This window comes from Manis pentadactyla, chromosome 3, assembly GCF_030020395.1.
Source record: "Manis pentadactyla isolate mManPen7 chromosome 3, mManPen7.hap1, whole genome shotgun sequence".
Lineage (NCBI taxonomy): Eukaryota > Metazoa > Chordata > Mammalia > Pholidota > Manidae > Manis > Manis pentadactyla.
The window spans coordinates 119492833-119513648 of record NC_080021.1 but is presented as its reverse complement, the minus strand read 5'-3'; the positions used below and the strand labels follow the sequence as shown (position 1 = coordinate 119513648).

Genomic DNA, 20816 nt, shown 5'->3' with positions numbered 1-20816 from the left:
ACTTCCTGAGTTCAGCATGAGACATTCCAGATTGCTTCTACAGTAGAAGTACTTGTAAGTGCTGGGTACTATAAAATGGCTTATGGGCAGTGACTGGGGATCGTGGTGTACGGACGTGATCCCTGAGTCTATTCCAGTCTGTCCTTTGCTAGTCTGAAGTTCTTCATTTTGCACTTCATGGAATTCTTTGAAGTAATCCGTATTCTACTTTCATGACATTCTTGCTGATCCCAAGCTTGCAGTGCTCCTGGAGATAGGGAGGCTGGAACTCAGACCTTGTCTAAAATTTTGACGTTACTGTTTGCATCAAGATATCTCCCGGCAGGGCAGGCAAGAATTATGATCTTCAGAACTGTCATAGATTGCGTTCTAAAACAGTGGTTTTTCAAATTTTAGCAAAACCTGGAGTGTTTCTGAGAAAGACAGTTTTATTGACCTCCCCTCATAGATTTTTCTGGTCCAGTAGATTTCATTGGGGACTAGAACCTACATTTTTTTTTCTCCCCCTTGGGCAGATCACTTTTATTTAGTAGAAAACCTCTACAGTCATATAATCTGCTATCCTTCAAATCATTTTCCACAATACACATCCCTCTTCCTGGCAAACAGAATGTATATTCACTGCAGGTATGTAAAAACCGCAAAGCAAGCAGTCACATTATATTGCAAAACTGAAGAAGGTACTGAAAAAAGATACCTAATGCTATGAGTTTTTATTAATTACATTATAGGTGAATATATGCAGCCGATTGCCTCCAGAGATTTCAAAAGTATTTCATAGAAATTCTTTCATTTAATGGCAGACCATCCTGTGAGGCATGCGGGATGACGTTTGTCCCACCTTTCAGACCTAGAAACTGAGGTCTGCAGCTACTTTGTTTCATTCAAGGTTATGCAGTTATTCTCCAAAGATTTTAAGACTGAACTCAGATTTTCTGTAAACAATTTCTGTCCCAAGTTTCCTACAACCTACATTTTCAACAATCGCCTCACTTGATTGTAATGCAATGGGGCCATCCACCCTTTGAAAAATACTGCTTTTGGACTTAGGAAAAAACAAATAGAAACTCCATTATAAGTTAATTTGTTAAGGTCGGTTAACAGTGAAGCTGTGAAATAATTTATGATTTCTGTATCGGACACAGCTTTATCTTCACATTCACAAATGTCCCTTGTTCACCTATGATTGCATAATCATTTTATTTAAAAGGTCAGTCTGTAGGTGTGATATTCATGAACTTTATTCAGAGTTTTTTGACACTTACCAAAAGTTTTTTTTCATTTAAGTTGTATGATTCCAATTTAAAAATTTAGTATGCTTTGAATTCTAACAAAGAAATGATGAAATGCTGGTCAATAATGTTTTTTATTTAGTTGAGGATACCACACAATTCATGCTTTTGTATCCAGATACCAGAAGTTAAAAACTTACTGTAGTTAAAAACTCCACAGGAAGACAACTTTAATGGACATTTGCTGACTGTCACCATGCAATCATTTGCCACCAAGAGTGCATTGTCCTCAAATATAATTGAAATAAAATAGGTACTGTGCTGCTATAAATCTAAATAGCAGGAAAATAGTAGGCTAGACTCCCCCAGCTTGTTGAGGACACCTTAATGGAAACATAAATACCATAATCATATGCTTTTTGCATGCATTTTACCACTAAAGGGAAAATGAGGATTTTAAAAGTAAAGACCTTCATGAACTTGTTTTTCCCCCCATTAAAACTGGAATCCAGTTGTCTCAAAAGGAAGTCTGTTGAACACAGAACAAAACTAATTTTCTTAAATACAGGCAGTTATTAAACATGTGCTCTTTTAAAAATGTTGGGTAATATAACAAACTTGCATTTGTCATTCAAAAAGTCAAATGCCACTTTACTTGCATTTACTTGGTATTCTTATCTCTGCTTTTCTTGAAATGTGAAAAGTCATTCTCAAATGTAGGCAATTTCACTGTCATATGAGTTTTGCAAGTTGGTGCAAAATTGCAAGTTGGTGCTGATTAATGTGATCTACCCTGGGCCCATCTCAGTGTCCACGACCGTCCATTTTGACCTTGGTCGGTTCCATTCATCTCAGCAAATGTTTTAAACTTTCTTTTTGCCTTCACTGTGCCTCCCATCTCCAAAACTGCCACCCACCTCCTCCCGGGCTACTGGCTCTTGTGCTGAGGTGCCGCAATCCTTCCTCCAAGCCAGCTCTGCAGATACTCTGCTGCATCCGGTCTCCCCTCTCAGCGCCTTTTTTAGCTTGTGCCTGCTGCTGGCACTTCCTGTAGCTGGCAACCATGCTGATATCTTTATTGTGCTGTAAAAAAAAATCCTTTTTTACCCTCTCGCTCTTTTCTGCCCTATTTTTCCCTCTTCACTTCTAATCCAAACTTCTTGAAAGGTTAATCTAAATTTAATATTGACTGCTGTATCTTCTTCCCCAAATCTTGCTCTCTCAGTGCAGTAGGCAGACTAATGGCCCCCAAAGACGCCCACCCCTTAATCTGTGGGACCTGTGAATCTGTTACTTCATACAGCAGAAAGGACACTGCTGATCTGATTAAGGATCTTAAAATGGGGAGGTTTTCCTGGATTACCCAGGTGGGCTCAATAGAATCAGAAGAGTCTTCATAAGCAAAAGAGGGGGTCATGAGAGTCTGAGCAGGACAGAGATTTGAAGATGCCAGGCTGCAGGCTTTGAAGATAGGAAGAGGCCATGATTCAAAGAATGCAAGTGGATTCCCAAAGCTGGAAAGGCAAAGAAACAGATTCTCCCCTTGAACCTGCAGATGTAGCACAGCCCTGTCAGTGCCTTGGTTTTAGCCAGTGAGGCCCATTTGAGATTCTGACCTCCAGAACCATAAATAAAAAATATGCATTACCTTAATTAAGGCAATGAGTTTGTGAGAATGACCTCCTAGATTCCTGATCCAAGAAACATTTCTGGATGTTTCCATTCTGGACAGCTCTGGGCACTCCTGAAGCTATTCCCTTGCTTTCTGTGTGTAGTATGGCTATCTCTTGCTTCCTCTTTCCTCTCTAATTTCTGGACTATCTGTTTAAAGATTCTCCTCTACTTGCCCCCTATTTTTGGATTCCCTAGGGAAATAGCTCTGGACCACTGCTGTCCCCAGTGTGTTCTTCTTGCTTAAAGTTTTTAGTTATGGGAGTGGGGGACAGCACTGACTTGTAATCAATTCTAGCCCCTTCGTCACCTTTAAGCCCCAGATTCTTGGAGCTAACCACCAGCTGTGAATGCATGTATGTGTCCCTCAAACATCTCAAGCCAACCTATCCAAAACCAAATTCATCATTTTTTATTCCACACCTCCGCTACTTTCATAGGTCTAATCTCAAAGCAAGCCATCACTAGCCACATGTCTACCCGAGCCCTAAGTCTTTCTTTTGCAGCCAGCCTCCCTGCCCCCACGTCAGTCAGTGACAAGGCCCACCAACTTCATATTCTAAGGGATTCCAAATCCTCCCTCTCCTTCTGCACCACTGCACATGGCCACTAGCAGTGGCCTCCTAACTCCTCTCCCTGCCTCCCATTTGTTCTCCTCGAATCCCTACTTCACCCAAACCTGGGATTTTTTTATCTAAAATAAAAACCTGACATCTCATTCATCTTGGCATGTTGGTTAAAATTATTCTGTGGCTGTTTATTGTCACCAGGCTGCAGTCTAAGCCCTCAGCATGGTGTCGGTGGGCCTCGAAGTCCTCCTATTTCAGCCTCACCCCTAATTTTATCACAGTGTCATATTGGGTCACATCATACTTTCCTAACAGAGAATCAGTCTAAAAGTATAAATCCAACTTCATCTAATGCATGTGTGATTTAAGTGGCTCTTTGGTGGTATCTGTTCTGCAAATGTTAAATTTTAGTGAGTAAAAACAAACAATCACCATTCATTAAGCTATTCTAATATAGAGATACAGCAATTAAATTAAAGGCTGAGGTGACATAAACAGCCCAACAAATGAAATCTTGAAAGTAATGAAGCCATAAATAAGGTCATGGCTAATTTTAAAGACTTCTTGTTTAATTCTTTTTGTTGATTAACATTGCCTGAAACCATAATTTGTTTGTAGAAGTACTATGTAATGGGGATTGTTTATATATTTATTTTAGCCTTAGAGAAGGTTTAAATATTCTACAGAAATATGAGGATAAGCGAAAACTGTTTTAAACCTGGGAAGTTAGCAGGCGACTAGTCCTCCAGCAGAGTGTGTTCGTTTTGTTTTAATGGCTTTGCCTTTGCAGGACTCTGAACTTCCTGGTCTTTGAAAATGAGCTGGCCACACTGTGGTCAAAATCTCCTTGAGCTACTTGCTATTTCATTTGCTTTTAGCCTTCTAACAGAGGCTCCAAGATCCTGCTTTGGCAGCTTGGCGTGGTAACTTATCTTTGTATTTTGTCCCAACTGCCCAGTTCTCCTGTCCTTGAGACAGTCCAAACCCTTGGATTCAGGTGCCAATCTTTATAGTATTTAGTGGTCTTAAGTTGGTGTTATTTTCTTTCTTGCTCCCGCACAAGTCAATCAGTCAACTATTCATATAAATTCATGAGGATTTATTTGGAGCCCTGTTGTGAGATGCATTTTCAACTTCTTGAGAGATTTTTATCAAGACCTGAATCCAAAATCCATTTTTAAATTAACTTCCCAGATGTTCTAGAGCTTTCCCTTGGGCCCTCCCTCTCTCCAGCCCTCAGTGTGAGTAACTAATTATTCTCTGTTTGTGGATTGACTCCTTCTCTTTCCACCAGCACACCACTGGTTGATCTAATGTGAGTGAGGAAGAAGCAGTAGTTGATTAGAGCAGGTATTTGTTGTCTTTTCCAATCAAGGAAGTGGTTGAGAACATCTTAGCTTCTTTCATTTAAATAGATGTGTATATAGAAATAAAATTTCTATATATAGAAGTGGAAAAATAAACTTTATTGTTACAGAACAGAAAGTGACTAGACAATTCATATATTCTATGGATATAGTAATTACTTGAGTATGCATTTGAAATTGCATAGAAGTGACTCAATACGTTCATAGAATGAATCAGTGATGGATATATATTCGTGTATATACATTTATGTTACACCCCCAATTATTTTTAAAACTGAATTTTCTGTATCAGTTTATGCCTTTCATTATTCATTCTACCTGATAAAGGTAGATTCTACCTGGGAAAGGGGTTATATTGCTAAATCATTAGGAATACAGAATCTTGAAAATACAGTTGACCCTTGCACAACAGTGGAATCAGGGGCACCAACCCCCTTCCACCCCATGCAGTCAAAATCTGCCCATAACTTCTAACTCCCTTAAAACTTAACTACTAACAGCCTACTGTTGACCAGAAGCATTACAAGTAACGTAGTCAATTAACACATATTTTGTATGTTATATTTATGATATACTGTATCCTTACAATAGAATAAGGTAGAAGAAAGAAAATGTTTAAATCAAAAGGAAAATACATTTGCTGTATTGTACTGTACTGTAGTTCTTGAAAAAAATCCACATGTAAGTGGACTATGAAGTTCATGCCTGTGTTGTTCAAGGGTCAACTGTATTTAGTCTCAAAACAAAATTCTTTGGGCCAAGTGAGTGTCTCCAAACTGATTCCTTCTGGCAAAATGACAGGTGGGTGGGTGGTTCTTTCAGCTTAACTTTTCTACTAATAAATTTACTATACTTTTAAAAGGTAAACAGATGTTATTGGGCAAGAAACGAATCTTAGCCTGAATTTGTGCTTTTGTAATTACCCTTGTTTACACTGAAATCCTTGGTTAACCCTGAGAGGCCACACACCCCCCACCACCCAATTCATAACAAAAGCTCAGACTATCCTAGTCAAAGGAAGCGTAATACCTCCAGGCATCTGGAGGATTTCCTGGGTGCGCCTGAATTCAGACTAAAATTTTGTGGCTTGGAATTGATTGGTGATGTCAATCTGAATAGAGGAACTAGATAAAGTCTGAATCAGAGAATATGTTCAAAAATACTTTGAGCTTTAATGTACATCCACCAACTCGGATGAAGGGCTAACAGTGTTTCAGTTGGCAGATCATCAATTTTTAAACTTCACCTTAGATTGTGTTTATCCTCATTTAGATACAAAGTTTGCTTACGTTTTGTTTAGATGAAACTCATTTATTGATTCGACCACCATTTATTCTAAATTCCCTTAAACATTCTCCTAAAATCTCATTTCTATTATAAATTTGTATAAAAAAAGAATTTAATAGTGAAAAGATGAAAATTCCATTATAGATTTTCAAAAGTTGTAAATAGTGGCACCTAAAATAATTGTAGATTACTCACCTAAGAAAAATTCTGCTGTAGTTTCATGTGGACTTCATATAATTCGGAATGATAAAATATCTATCCGCTCTAAAAAGTATATTGTTGTCTGCCATGAAGAAAAATGTGATTTAAAAGAAAAGTTTGCCATTCCAGAACTTACTGATTATCATGACTTAAAAACAATTCTAAATAAATCTGCATGATGACCGAATAACAGATACCTTTCTTCTCTGGTCTCTGCTTTTATACTTAATGGGTCAGTGTAATGCCAGGTACAAAGTTTGAAGTGCAGTAGTCTTTTGACAGTTGTATAATAAATTGGACCTGCGTCAAGCACTTACACAGAAATGTAGTAAAGTAAAAATTTAGCTCCAAGTTTGTTTTAAATTTGCATGTCACTTAGAATGCTTGAAGAAAGTTAAAGTTGCAAGAGGGTGTGGATAGGATGCAGATGAAATTGGGGGATCCCGAGGGAGGCATGGGGTGTCCTTCGAACAAGTTATGCATTACCTGACTCCCAGGAGTACTATAACCCTACTAGTCATTATGCGTTTCGCAGTTCTGCTGATTTTCTGGCAAAGGGCAGGCAGTGTTCAGAGTGATGAGCGTTTTCTCCAAATTTCTCAAAATCACCATGTGGCCTGGGGCAAAGAGGAGGAGGAAGACCTAGAAAAGTGACTTAAATTCTATATAATTATGATTCTGAGGCAGAGGAGTTTATTTTTGTTTTGTGAGCTACATTAGCGTAACTTTAAAAAAATCACCTGCTTTGTAGCAGAAACTAAAGATGAAGATAAATGCTTCTCATTATTCTCTTTTTCTTCCACATCCTACTTTCCTTTACTCTGTATCCTTAAGTTTTGTGAAATATTCAAGAACTTAAATTATTTGAACAACTCAAAGTACACATTTCTCTTCCAGCCTCTGTGGCTGTGCATTCACCTCTTTGGCAGTTATTTGGTGGCTACTGTGTGCCAAGAATTGTGGAAGGTGTCTGAGATACAGAAATGAGCAAGACCTAGTTCACAATCCAGGTTCCTCTCACTCGGTGTCACATGACAGGTCACACACACTATCTTGTACGCAGAACGATGTGAATTCTATGGGGTGCTAAGGAGATGGCATCAGGTTGGGGAAAGAGGGGCTTCCAATAGGAGGTATGCTTGCACTGCATCCCGAATGGGTCAGAGTTGTATTATATTCATATTCTTTATATCTATTACATATATCAATAAACTGACCTAGTTTTGACTGGCAGTGCTGTCTAGTTAGGATGCTGGATTTGTTCATGGCTGGTCAACATTAAATATGGTCAACCCTTGCTCTGTAAATTCCTTAATACTTCCTGCCCCTAAGAGCCACTGGCAGAACTGTGGCTTTTCTCTCTGAGTGATCTGACTCTTGGAAAAGTTTTACAGGATTTCAGCAAGTAAGATGCACCCAGCCTCTAGGGCTCCTGGTGTCTTGAACCCTTGGGTAGGTGGAGCCTTGAGTCCTACAGGATGAGGTAGAGCCTGGACTGCAGGCCCTTCAGGGGGCAGCCCGGTGATTTCTCTGTGGGCAGGTTCAGTATCCAGGGGCCCTGGGGAGAGCTGAGGCTGGTGATACTGACCTTATGGATAGTTAGTTCCAAAGTAGGTCTTTGTGGTATTAACATCTTCAGTATAGTTCCACTTCAAGCATTTGAGAATTAAAATTCTTATTTTGACCATTCATGACTGTAATGACATGTGATTTGTGATACTGCTTGGGGCCTCAGGCTTTGCTGAATCATCAGGGGAGATGCAGCTGCATTAGTCAGTTGCAGCTAATAGACACAAACTACCTTACTAGGCCAGTTCAGAAACACTGGCAGACCCCATGACATCAGGACTCCGTTCTTCCTTCTAATATTATTTCTAAGGAGTTTTGTTTGCATCTGGGAGAGTCTCATGAATCTCTCTCTAATGGATGAAACTAAAATGTGCTACCCCAATTTCTTTTAAAGATGAGCACATCTTGGAATTGTCTCGGTTTTGCTGTAAGAGTTCCAGACAAACTGGATGTAGGTATAACATGACCCTTGCTGACTGAAGGGTTTGCAGTGTTCACAATCCTATCCCACTTATAACTGAAACAACATGTTGGTTGATTTTTCAAAGGGCAGGTAGTGCACTGATTTTTACTGGGACTTCTTTTACAGCTCTTGCATGAGAGCTTTACTTCATTGCTTTTACATCTAGTTTATTCTTGAAAATGTTTAAAAATCAAATGACTATGCCAATTCCACCCACACATATGTACCCAGAGGTTGGATGAGATTGTGTTCCTAGAGAGATGAGAAATCATGGTGAAACTAATGATGTTGGATCCTGAAGGCACTGATGATAAACTCTGCTGTCCCAGGGAGAACCTGGGACTGATGTAGGTACAAGCCAGGGCCCCTGTCATCTATCTCCCCATGCCTATAGGGCCAGGCATCATCCTCTGTCATGGACTGATGTCCTTTGAGAGAGCTTTCTGGGCTCTGCCCTATGTTTGCATATGACCCTAGCATGAGTTTTCCCAGAGGGACTTCCTGCTGGAAACTACTCACTGCCAGCAATGGAAAGCCGGGCCACTGGGCATGCGGTCAGTCAGGGAGAAGGAGACAGGTGAGGTGGCTGCAAGGTGGCTGGCATTCCAAGCAAACTCTAGGGCATCCCAGGATCTTCAGGCTTAGAGGGACAGGGTCCTGGGTGCCTCTACATGAAATGCCATGCTCCCAGAAGTGCTAAGCTGCTTCTGTCCCCACTGCAGGTGGGGCTGGGGACTCGTAGCAGGCAACACCACCAGCAGGCACCAAAGTGAATTAATATAAGGAAATACAAATAAATTTAAAATTGGAATTCTCCCCTCCTCTTTCCCTGGACTTCCTGACTACCTTCCTGCTTTATTTTTCTTACTAGGCTCATTATGTGATGATATGGTACAGTCATACTTTAAAAATGCTGTTTATCATTCATCACACTTTAAAAATGTTGTTTATCATTCATCTCCAACAATTAGCATGGAGTTCCATTTTGAAGTAGGAGTGTTTGCCTATTGTGTTTATGGCTATATTCCAAGGCCTGCCACATAGGCTTTCAAAAATGTTAAATCACAAATGAACAAACCAAACTCCTCATCAGCCCAGCAAAGGCGGTTTGTGGAGTGTATGTGTGCATGACAAGGAAACCTGCAAGCTGTGTGTAAGTACAGATGAGCTGCTTTTGCAGAACAAGTGTGGAATTTCTATTAGGAAAATGTAGTTAGGCACTTCAGTTGCTAAAATCCCTTTTGCTTATGCTCAATCTTTACAGGTTTCCTAACGTTTCTGCCACTTTGGGAGCAAGAGAGCGATGATGTGATTCAACACCATATAGCATTATATGCTAAGATAGGCTATGCCATAGGTGTGCTTAAGAGCCAAGACTGAGCTCACATCCCTGCTCTTCCAGGTGACCTTCTGTGCCTTGCTTTTTGCTTCTGTAAAATGGGGATAATTACAGTACTTGCCTTAGGGGTTTTTTTTTTTTGAGGATTAAATAAATGACTACATGTAGGGCACTTTGAATACTGCCTGGCATATAGGAAGAGTCCAGTAAATATTAGTTGCTATTATTATTGTTACACTACCATCAGCTTCATCCTTATGATCCATATGCTTGCATTCTAAGGACATGTAGAAGCTAAAAAGTTCACTTCATAAATTGTTTTAATGTGAGTGTGACATATGATGATTCTGTATTCTTTTCAGCATCTTTTATGCATAAAATCTTATTTGAGGTTTTTCAGCTCTTTATTTTAATGCTCCAATTGATGTCTGCAGCTTTTTACATTTGTATGCTGGTGCTGAAATGTGGCCATTTCATTGATTTCTATGGTTAGGAAACAGCTTCATTTGGTGCAGTGTTTAACTTGAATAGCTGAAGATTCATTTCCAAAACAGGAAAGTACAGTGAACGAGGCCTGTGATATTTGAGGACATGAATGAGGGTGATGCAGGCCTGGAGGGTTGAGCCAGATCCTCCCCCACCTTGTGATAGAAACGTGGATGATTCCCACGTTTGGAGGGATGGTTTACTGCTTTCCTTCTGGAAGTGTGGGGTGGAAACATAGGACCATTTTAAATAGCTCTGTGATATAGTTAAATAAAACTACCATGTAATTGCATAATATTAATATTATAAATGTCTTGTAGTCATTATATGGTAATTAATTAAAATAGGGTTCAATGTTAATAAATATGTAGTACAGAGTATGGTAAACAGGAAACGTCCCTTGTAATGTTTCTTAATTCCCAGCTTGAAAATGATAAATCAAATGTGAAAAAGGGCTTGATTTTTTTTCTTTTATGGTGTGTCTTTTTCTGGCACACTTTGTCCACTTACCTGAGATCATCTATGAACATACCTCACAAAATGAGGTCTCATTAGACCTGAGCATAGCTAAATGCCCATCAAGGAATAAGCCAATGCGTCAGAGTTGTTTTAATTAGCTAGGTGTGATTTAAAGGTTGCTGAAATCAAAAAGGCTTATTCATTTTTCATCAGTAATCACTTACCTTAATATTTCATTAGAACCTGCTGATTTGCAGCCCTCCTTCTGGGCTTTGATTCATTATGACTGCAGACATAATTTAACTTTCCCTCTTTTTCTCATTCTGTATTATACTCTTTCATCTCTGAGGCACTGTTAAGATGTTTCCAACATTCACAGGGATGCTAAGTGATCCAACTTTTTTTTTAACTGTACTTAAAGCTAAGAGTTCTAGGCTGTGGAAAGCTGGATGTGTGTGTGTGTGTGTGTGCTCATGTGTGTATGCACACACATGCTTAGGCAGGTTTTTTTCATCATTTTAACAGCTGGTAGGAACATGCAAATTTTCTATTTCCTATGTTCTGAGAATAAGGACTCCTATATAATATGCCAAAGTCAGGAAATAAATAGTTTGGACACATTCTTAGACTATGCCTTCATTTGAAAGAACAAAGCATCTTGTGTGTGGCATACCCAGCAGATGAGATCACTATCTGTGCATGTACCTTATTTTCAAAACACATCTCTGGTTGCTTTAGATGCAGACTTGCACTCAGCCTCGAATGTGTAGTGTGCCTGTGTGTCTTCAGGTGGTGGCATTGCCCCAGGTTCTGCGCTGCAGCCTCCGGAGTGCAGCCCTGACGCAGCGAAGCAGAGAGGGTCCTCCTCTTAATGTGATGCATTTGTGAAAAGAGCCCTCCTCTTCTTAAAGTCACAGACAGCCCATTGACTGCGTGTGACTGATCCCAGCCAGAGGCAGCTCAGACAGGGGTTGGGAACCTCTTAACACCCAGCGTTCCAAGCACTTCTCCTTAAATGCACAGATAGGTCCTGTGTTTTTTGGAAGTAACTAATGTAAAACCTGAAAACACACCCAGCATAGACTGCAATTCTGACAAGCTGATGCTAGCAACTACAAAAAAATAGATGAATAGATAGATATTTTCATTTTTTTCCAGATTGATTAGGAAGTACATCTGTCTTCTACGGAAGAATGGCTGTCTGCTAAAGCCATGTTAAATAATTTGTACAAAGCACATGTTATTAAGTTTCATTAGCTGTACTTGTTTTGTGCCTGAACAAAAATTGTGAAAGACTGAGAAATAAAAATTTATGTGCTGAAAAATTTAGTAAATATATATGTGTTCAGAAGTATTTTTATTGGACTGGAACCTTTTTTCTACCTTTTATTTCCCAGAAAACTGAATGCTGACTTTTCTCATGTTCCAGATTCCTATTCCAGAGATATGTCTAAAAAAATTCACAAGCCACCAATAGATACAGAAATATCTATTTAGGGAGAATTAAAAGAACGCTTATGTGTTAGGAGATACTAGCCACCACTAAACATTGTAAATCCTTGTTTACCCAGAGCTACTCTTTCTATTTTACTTCACTTTGGAATGTTTGTTGATAACTCTTTCCATAAAACAAATACTTTATTCTTTCATATTAGAGGTAACAGGACTTGCTCTGTGTTTGTGTATTTCAGTAATTCTAGTCTTTGCATATGATGGTCTTGAAGATTCCAGGAAGACGTTTTAGGATGGAGTGTTGTACAACATCTCTTTGTTGGACTTTTCCTTTCCCTTTGTGATCTTCTCAACCTGCCTGTCTGGCTTTACAGTCTTTGTTCTACTGGCGAACGCCGGTATGAGCCAGCCAGTAGGGTGGTAATAGTACACCCATGTGGCTTTACATTCAGAACTTGGCTCTGCCACGCCCTTGGATATTTGGCAAGTTATTGAATCTCTGTGAGCCTCATTAATAAATTCATCTGTATTTTAAATTTTTTGCCCCATTGCTAGACCATATGTCAGCTGTGTCCTGATTTTTATATTTAGAAAATATGTTCTTCATAACCATGCACCATGATCTGTGCTGGAAACTACTGGAGCAAAAAGAAAAATACAGATCCAGTCTCTGATAATAATACTCTTCTAGTCTTTTGGGAGAATAACAGATGGATTTAAATAACATAACCAGTTTTATTGACCATGCTGTTTATTTTTAATAGCTAGACCAGAATGGTTTGATTGACTTTTTAAAAATCTGGTATGTTTTTTGCCATATGGACAAGGCCATATCTAGACTGCCAAGCAAATAAGCCTTCTTTTCTCTGCCAGTGAACCGTGCAAGTTGTTAGCAAAATGTTTTATTTCGGATTGATCCATTTTCCAAGCTCTTGGTGATATAAACACCCATCTTAAGAGATGAAGTGCAGACATCAGACACTGGAAATTTGTTGCACCATAGACTGGAGGCAACTGGTATATGAAACGATGTAGGAAGCAGGGCAGTGCACGGTGTGGTTGGGGATGCCTAAAATGTTATAAACTACCCAAAATCAGTTGATTGTGGTACACAGTACAGGTTACTTGCTTCTGAATGGTGTTCTAACACTTGAAGAATGTAAAACACGTGAGTTTAGTAATATTTGGTGTAATATATTTTTTTAAATAGTCAGGGGCTAATTTAGCCCAATTTCTGAGATGTGGCCCTTCTTGACTGACCACCCCATGTGTTCAGTCAGTGGATTCCGTGAGGGCTTTTCCTCCGGTTGGAGAAAACTTGTACAGTTCCTCTCAGAGTGCCCAAAATTGTTCCTCTTAGTGTTGCCTGGGAAGTAATTGTTTTCACAGGGTCGTTCCTGCCTGACCTTGCAGGGCCTTACCCGCTCCTGCCCAGTGGGCAGCTCACGGACCAGAGAGGGCCTATGCGGGTGTCTGGATTCTGCTGCTCTTTCCCTGTGTAGCCCCTTCCTCTCAGGTGATTGTCCCACCAGTTCTGACCACCTTAGCCTCCCCGAGGCCGGAATTCTGTCTGTGTGACAGTAGTGCCAAGTGTTGTCACTTGTGACGCTGTGCGTGGGCAGTGTCACCAGACAGAAAGGGCAGGACTCCCCGCATTTGTTTTCTCTTCTTGGGGATTACAGTCCTCATCTTCCTTATCCCCAGTTTCTAAAAAGAGTTGTTTCCTAATTTTTCTGGTTTTTCCTGTTCTTATAGTAAGAAAGTAATTCCAAACGACTTACGCCCTCATTGCCAGAAGTGGACATCTCTGGCCTGCCGAGGACTTCTTCCTTGTACTCATTTCAGCCTTGCTTCTGACCATTCACATCGGCTTCAGCCCCTCTCCCTCTTCAAGACTCTTTTCAAGCGCCCACATTGCCGCATCTGGAGACCTAGGCAGTCTTCCTCCTACTTATCTCTTGTGAACTATTTGGTATTTGAGACTGCTCCTGCACACCTCCTGGAAAGGCGTCCACATTTGATTGACAGGACACCCTTCTTCCTTTGTCTCTGATTCTCTGATCTGTGTCACTTTGCTGACCTCCCCTGTCACTCACAGGTGATTGATTCCTGAATCGTGGAACACCACACTTACTTCCCCCTTGTCTCTCTGGACATCCTGACAGCACCACAAAGTCAGCACTGACAAATCTGGTGGTGCCTTTCTTCTTGAGCTGTGGCTGCCATGGTGTCCGCTCCCCCAGCTGCCTCCTTCATCCCCGTATCTAGTTGTGAGCTTTTATTGAGTCCATTCCTATACTGTTTGTCTAATCAGTTCTTCCACACCTATTTCATTTTCCTGACTCAGGGGTGCAGTCTCCCTTGTCTGAAATAATAAAGTACACCCCTCTCAACAACCTATGATCCACCTTACCCAATCCTGCCAGCATTACCTTCCTAACATCTAGTTTGGATGGTAGGACACCTGCCGAAAAGAAAACTGACTGCAGAATCAAACTGAAACTTTTGGGTGTGGCATTCTCCTCCTGGTGAACCACCACAGTCTTTTTTTAAAAATTGAAGTATAGTTGATATATAATATCATATTGATTTCAAATGTACAACATAATGATTCAATAATTGTCTGCATTATTAAATGCTCACCACAATCAGTGTAGTTACCATCTGTCAGTATACAAAGGTACTACAATATCATTGACTATATTCCCCACTGTAGTCTTAATCCTCTGTATTTGAGTTCACCAAAACTCCAGTTACTCTAGATATTTCCTATCTAAAATATGTTAGCCATTCTCCTACCCCGTCCTCATTACATAGACTAATATTTTTTTAAATCAGTCTGGAACAAATGCATATAGTCTGCTGTATTCCTATGTTTAAAATCCTAATTCTCTGAATGCCATCTCTTCTGTAAATTTAGTACATCTAGTTGGAATGAATCTTTCCTCTTTCTTGGATTCAAACAGTTTGTATGCTTACTAATGTCTTCTGTTAGTGTTTATACAGAATAGTTAGAAGCTATCTATATCCCCTCCACTTTTTGCATGATTTGTAATTTTTCCCATGTTCTTCTGGGCATCTCCCTTGGTGATGATGGGAAAATATTAAGCCATTCCCTGAGAGCTATTTTTAGGTTTTACACTGCTGTTAGAAAACAATCTCATGCATAGGGACTTTGTGATCACTTTGTATATGAGTGACTTCTATAAAGAGATAAAGATTTATCTATAAGGAGATAAGGATAAGGACCGTGTCTTATTCACCCTATACCTTCCAAATGCTTTTGTAAATTTTTGGAGAATTTAAAGATGGGTGTGTAGGATGAATGAATACAAAAATTTTGACTTAAAACTGTTTAATGATTTAATGTGTTTATTTAAGAAGATTCTTTTATATTGCATGTGACTTCAGCATGTAAGGATGATTTAGTTTGTAAATATTAGGTATATATAATTTTTCAGTAACATATCAATGACATAGAACTGAATATATCACTGTACAAATCCATTATTACACTGTAATTTATTTTGCTAGGATTACCCTCCCACCTGCACAAATAACTAATTCAGTATTGATAAGGTTGCATTTTTTTTTTTCTTGATACATTTCTTAAGCTCATGATCATGATAATCCTTCTACTGATAATGCCGGATTCAAGACAGGCATTAAGGAAACAGAATGGAGGTTATTTTGGGGGCATTTCAATATCTCTTCTCTTCTTGTTTATGTTTTCTTCCCAGGAAAGTATTCAGGCACCACTGGGCACTATGTTTAACTAGACACAACATTTGCTGATTTCCTTTAAATGTTTCCTGAGTAAGAAACACATTATCCCTTAATCAGCTTCTTTTGAGATGTCTGTGTACACTAAACAAAGTCCTATTCCAATTAGTTTCAAATTCCAAACAAAAGCTCTGGTAATTAAACATTGTCTGAAGGAGCATCCTAGTACTATACTCCAGTGTTGAAGTCCATGTGCAGTAGAAACAATATTAAGCCTATTAGCATGTTTATCAATGTAATTGATCAGTCATATAAAAGGCTTGTGTACTAACATAAGTTTTTTTACCTAAACACTGTGCAAATTTGGGAAACTTATCACCTCCATTCCCTTATCTGTAAGATGAAATAACTGCATACAAAAAATAATAATAATAATCACTGTCTTGTAGGCTTGGTTGGGGTAAAGGAGAATATATAGACAGAGCATTTGGCATAGCACATGCTACCTAAAATATATTGTGCATGTCAAATATGACAAAATATAATATGATTTAAAAAGTCCTTCTAATAAATAGATCTTGAAAATTCATTAAGTAGCACAGTTACTGAAGAAGCATTCGGTTTGGGCACATTGTAGAATTTTGGACAACTTCTTGGACTTAACTTTAAATGGGATTTAATCTGTATAAACTAATGGCCAAATGGTACATAAAATGAGATAATCCCTGACCATGACTTCTTTGGCAATGGACTTAATATATGTTGCACATGCATAACAATGTTGTACCTATCTATAGTTTTCTGGGTATTGCATTGTGAATGTGGAAATCAGCTGGGATGAGAACATTTCAAACTTGGACTGTCAGTAGATGAATCACTATAACATTAATTGGTGATAAAATTTATTTCATAATGTGTGTGATCTGTTGCAGTGGTGAAATAGATTATTTTTAGATTCCCATATAAAATTGTTTTCTCACTGGATAATTATAATTGGCTCTGTGTGTAATACAAATTTTAAATATTTTATGTTATTAGTAGCACCAGCATAACATAGGAATTAACAGGATAGAAATGCAAATACATTTTCCTGTTTCTTAAACTGTGGCTGCAAACAGAGAATTGGTTCTGTAAATTATTTTTAATGTGCACACTTTTTAACAAGGTCCTTAAAGTGGTAATCATTTCTCAGTTTCCAACGTCGAGGGATACTGATGGTTTGACTGCTGTAATACTGCTTTTGTTGGTGATGAAATACTAGTTTTCATTAAGTTTTATGTTAAAAATAACTTCTTTAGAGTAATTCTACCATTTTAGCACTGGAAGGAATTGGACTGAACAGCCCCTTATTTTACAGAAGTGGGAACAGGGAGGTTGAGCGCAGATGAACGTAGTAGCCTCTTACCGTCATCTTTCCTCCCGAGAAGACTTGGTGGCGCCTGGTGTGGAGTCAGGACACCTGTGGGCTGGTGGAGCCTCTGTCCTCAAGTAGAAGTGCTGCCTTGGTCACTCGGTTATCAGTAGCCTTTTCACACATTTATGAAGTAGGGATAATTACACCTGGTTGCCAATTACAAAAGGAGATTCACTGACGAAACAGTGATATATGTGAATGTAAGAACACAAAGCCCCGCCTGTGTGTTGATCACACTGTTATTATTACCCTGCCTTTGACTCTTCCGGGACCTCTAGAATTATGTCGAGTGAGTGAGTTCATTCAGAGATGTATGTGATAGCAACTTTGAAAGGTAGAGCACACCTTTGCATGCCAGCAGGCTAGCGGGATACTCCTTGATTTAGCTATTTCTGTTATAAACGATACCCAGGCAGGGTCAAATTGGACTTCAAGTGAGAAGAGATATTTTAAAAATAAGTCAGTATGCACAGTATAGAGAGTTATGACCAGATTTACTTCAAAGTGAAATTAAGCAGGTACAGCTAGCTGTTTGTCTGTGAGTAAACAATTAAAGCATAATTGAAATGTTTACCACCCTTTTTATTGAGAACTTGGTAAGGATGCTCTGGCCTAGGATGTGTGAGTCCATTTTCTCTGAATGTTATGTCCTCCTTGCTACTCCCACTGGCCCAAGTGTCTGTGCACACAGGGCTGGCTGTGTTGCCATTTTTCAGTTTGTTACAGGTTCTTGTTCAGCATCTCCAGGTCCCTTCTTTGCAGTGATGGCTGAGCCCTGTTCACCCTGCTGTGCCTGAAAGGACTCACTCTGTTTTCTTGCTTCTATCACCCTTCATCAATGTCACTCTTCTGTTTTTTTATTTTCTGTATTTCTCCTGTTGTTGATCCAGCCTCGCCTTTTCACTTCTGTACACTCTGGAAGCTGCAGTGCTTCCACTGAGGCCTGTTGAGCCCAGTGTGCTCCAGCCTGGGGCCACCGCGGCCCTCCCTGGGGCCGCTGCTCCTCCACACTCTCCTCCTTGGCCACATGGGCCTCTGTGGAGCCACTCAGTCCGGCCAAGAGGAGTGTTCCCTTGCTAGCGCTTCTGCCCTTGTCATGTTTCGTCTGCCAGGTGCTCTGTTTTGGATCTGGACATGACCAGCATCTTCCTCTCATGAGGGCTCAGCTCAAAGTTTCCTCTTCGTAGTGGTTGTTCCTGATGCCCAGTCTAAAGCCTCAGGCTGCCCCGGCCCCAAGCCCTCTCTAGCCTGTTCCTCTTCTTTAATTCTTTGCATACACATATCCCCATCTCACATTGCCCTATTCATTCATACATTTTATTTCTTATTCTACTCTTAAATATTGTTCCACAATATTCATCAGTCCTGTCTGTGTGTGTATCTGTAAGCTCCTAAACAGTGGCTAGCAAGCAGTAGGTTTTAGCTGATATTTACGTATGTATGTAAATAAATTTAGAAATGTTGAACTGTTTATTATTTTGGACTATTTTTAAACAACTCATCTCTATTTCTATGAAGTCTATTCCCCCTTGTATGCATGTAGATTTGTGTGTGTGTGAATGTGTGTTTGCATACATACTTGTCTGCATGTATGTTTGTGTATATGTATATGTTTGTGTTTGTATGTATGTTTGTATGTGGGGTGTGGGCTCCATGCCACTTGCTAGGTTAGCACACTTACCTACTCTCAGAAGGTCTTGCTGGGTCAGGGATTGTGGCACCAAGAGATAGTCAGTTCCCACCAGAGGCAAAACAAGGCTTCTCTTTATGTTGCTTCCTTTTCTGATTCTTAAAGCAGCCCCTTTTCACCAAATCCAAAAATCCTGCTTTGCTTCAAGGCTATATTTAAAAGGTTTTGCTTTTTTATATATCAAAAATTTTGCTTTTAACCCGTCTTGCATGCCTTCTAAAATGTTCTTCAATAGAATATAATGGAGAGCTTCTAGAAACTGTTATCATTAAATTAATATATATTAATAATAGTATGATTCCTTTCAGTAAACCTTAAAATTATCTTACTGTTAAAGTAATACTTTGTTATATAAAACTTAGAAGATACAGAAAAGGAAAAGATCGTCTCACCCAAAAATAACAGTTACTAACATTTTAGAGTACATTCTCAGATACACCCCCACAGATCGATATTTGCATATGTGTACTTACTCAAAACTAAAAGTAGAATTATATTATACATAACTCTTCTCTAGTAACCTGCCTTTTTATTTAGTACGTCACATCTTTCCATGCCAGTAAGTATTCTCTTACAAGAGCATTTTTAAAATGCCTGCAGTATTTTGTTTTATGGATTTATCTTAATCAGGTTTCTTAACCACCTATGCCTTAGTTTTCTTGTCTGTAAAAGGGAATAATAACACTGCCTTTACTAGTCTAAGGAAACAAAATGAATAATACACACAAGGCACTGAGAATAGTGCCTGTCACATAGTAAGTACTCAAGGATTATTAGCTGCTGTTTATAATTATCCATTTCCTACTATCTTTCAACAACTTAAAATGTACTATGATCTCTCCTACTACTACTATATTATGCAACTCTGAATATATCATTGTATTTTATTAATAAAACATTTTTAAGCTCTAAAAATACACATTTTCTTCATTTTAAAATAGTATTACCAAAAGACGGTAGGGCATTTCTACTTAAGGCAAATCCCAAATTAAAGACACTTTGGTTTCATAAAAGAGATTGCCTTAGGGGTTTCCATGTGAAAGTAGAAGTTGGTCCCACTTTCCTCCACATATGTCATCCTTGGCCCTGCCAGCCCTTTCACCTGACCTTCTGCTAAAGGTTGATGTTCCACCAGGCTGTTTCAGAAAGAAATATGGGAGGGCACCTCCACTGTGGCTGGACTTGTTCCTCTAGATTCTCTTATTTCTTTTCCCTTCTCAGGGCTCGTTGGTCATCTAGCCTCAGTGGTACTGAACTAAAGAAAGTGCATATGAGAGTTGAGTAATTCACCAATATTCTTCAAGTGTGACATAACCCTCAATAAAAAGTTACTCTTTTTAAAGTAAACCTTCTTATTTTGAGCCTTTTCTCATTAGGCTAAGGGTGTAAGTAAATAAATTTAGAAATGTTGAACTGTTTATTATTTTGGACTACTGTTAAACAACTCATCTCTATTTCTATGAAGTCTATTCCCCCTTTTAAAATAGAAAAAAGTAAAAATTTTGATTCACAAGTTACATATATTTTAAAAATCTGTTATTTATTCTTGGTCATATAGTGTAGTTCTTCAAAGCTGGAAATAAAATGCTGTTTAGGCTTTAATTAAGGTGACACAGTGTATCTATTATTGTTTTCTCCATTTCATGAGTTACTCAGTCTTTTTTATAGGGGCAGGTTAGAAGAGAATATCTTCAAGGTAGAGTCAGCTTCAAAGTGAACATCCTTCCCTTGACTACTATTTCTCAGAAGTTAAGGGAAGTCTGTACTGCAATTTTCTAAAGCATTTTCTCTGATTTTGAAATATTTTATTATGTTTTCCTTCAAAAATGCCATATCATCTTTTTTCCTCATATTTCTCATTCTCAGTCTAAACCAATTGTTGGCTGCCAGCTTC

The 20816-nt window shown here is 39.0% G+C and overlaps 1 protein-coding gene across 25 annotated transcripts in view; it reads left to right on the top strand.

Annotated features, from left to right (window-relative positions):
* PARD3 (par-3 family cell polarity regulator) overlaps positions 1 to 20816 on the top strand; it is an 815317-nt gene that overhangs the window by 667258 nt on the left and 127243 nt on the right. Inside the window, exon 23 of one of the 25 annotated variants that reach the window (XM_057498387.1) lies at positions 9624 to 9681. The exons of the other annotated variants lie outside the window; for them this stretch is intronic. Coding sequence (XP_057354370.1) covers positions 9624 to 9666 — 43 coding nt within the window. The 3' untranslated portion in view covers positions 9667 to 9681. Of the gene's footprint in view, positions 1 to 9623; positions 9682 to 20816 lie in introns of those variants that run through there. 25 annotated transcript variants of the gene reach the window in all.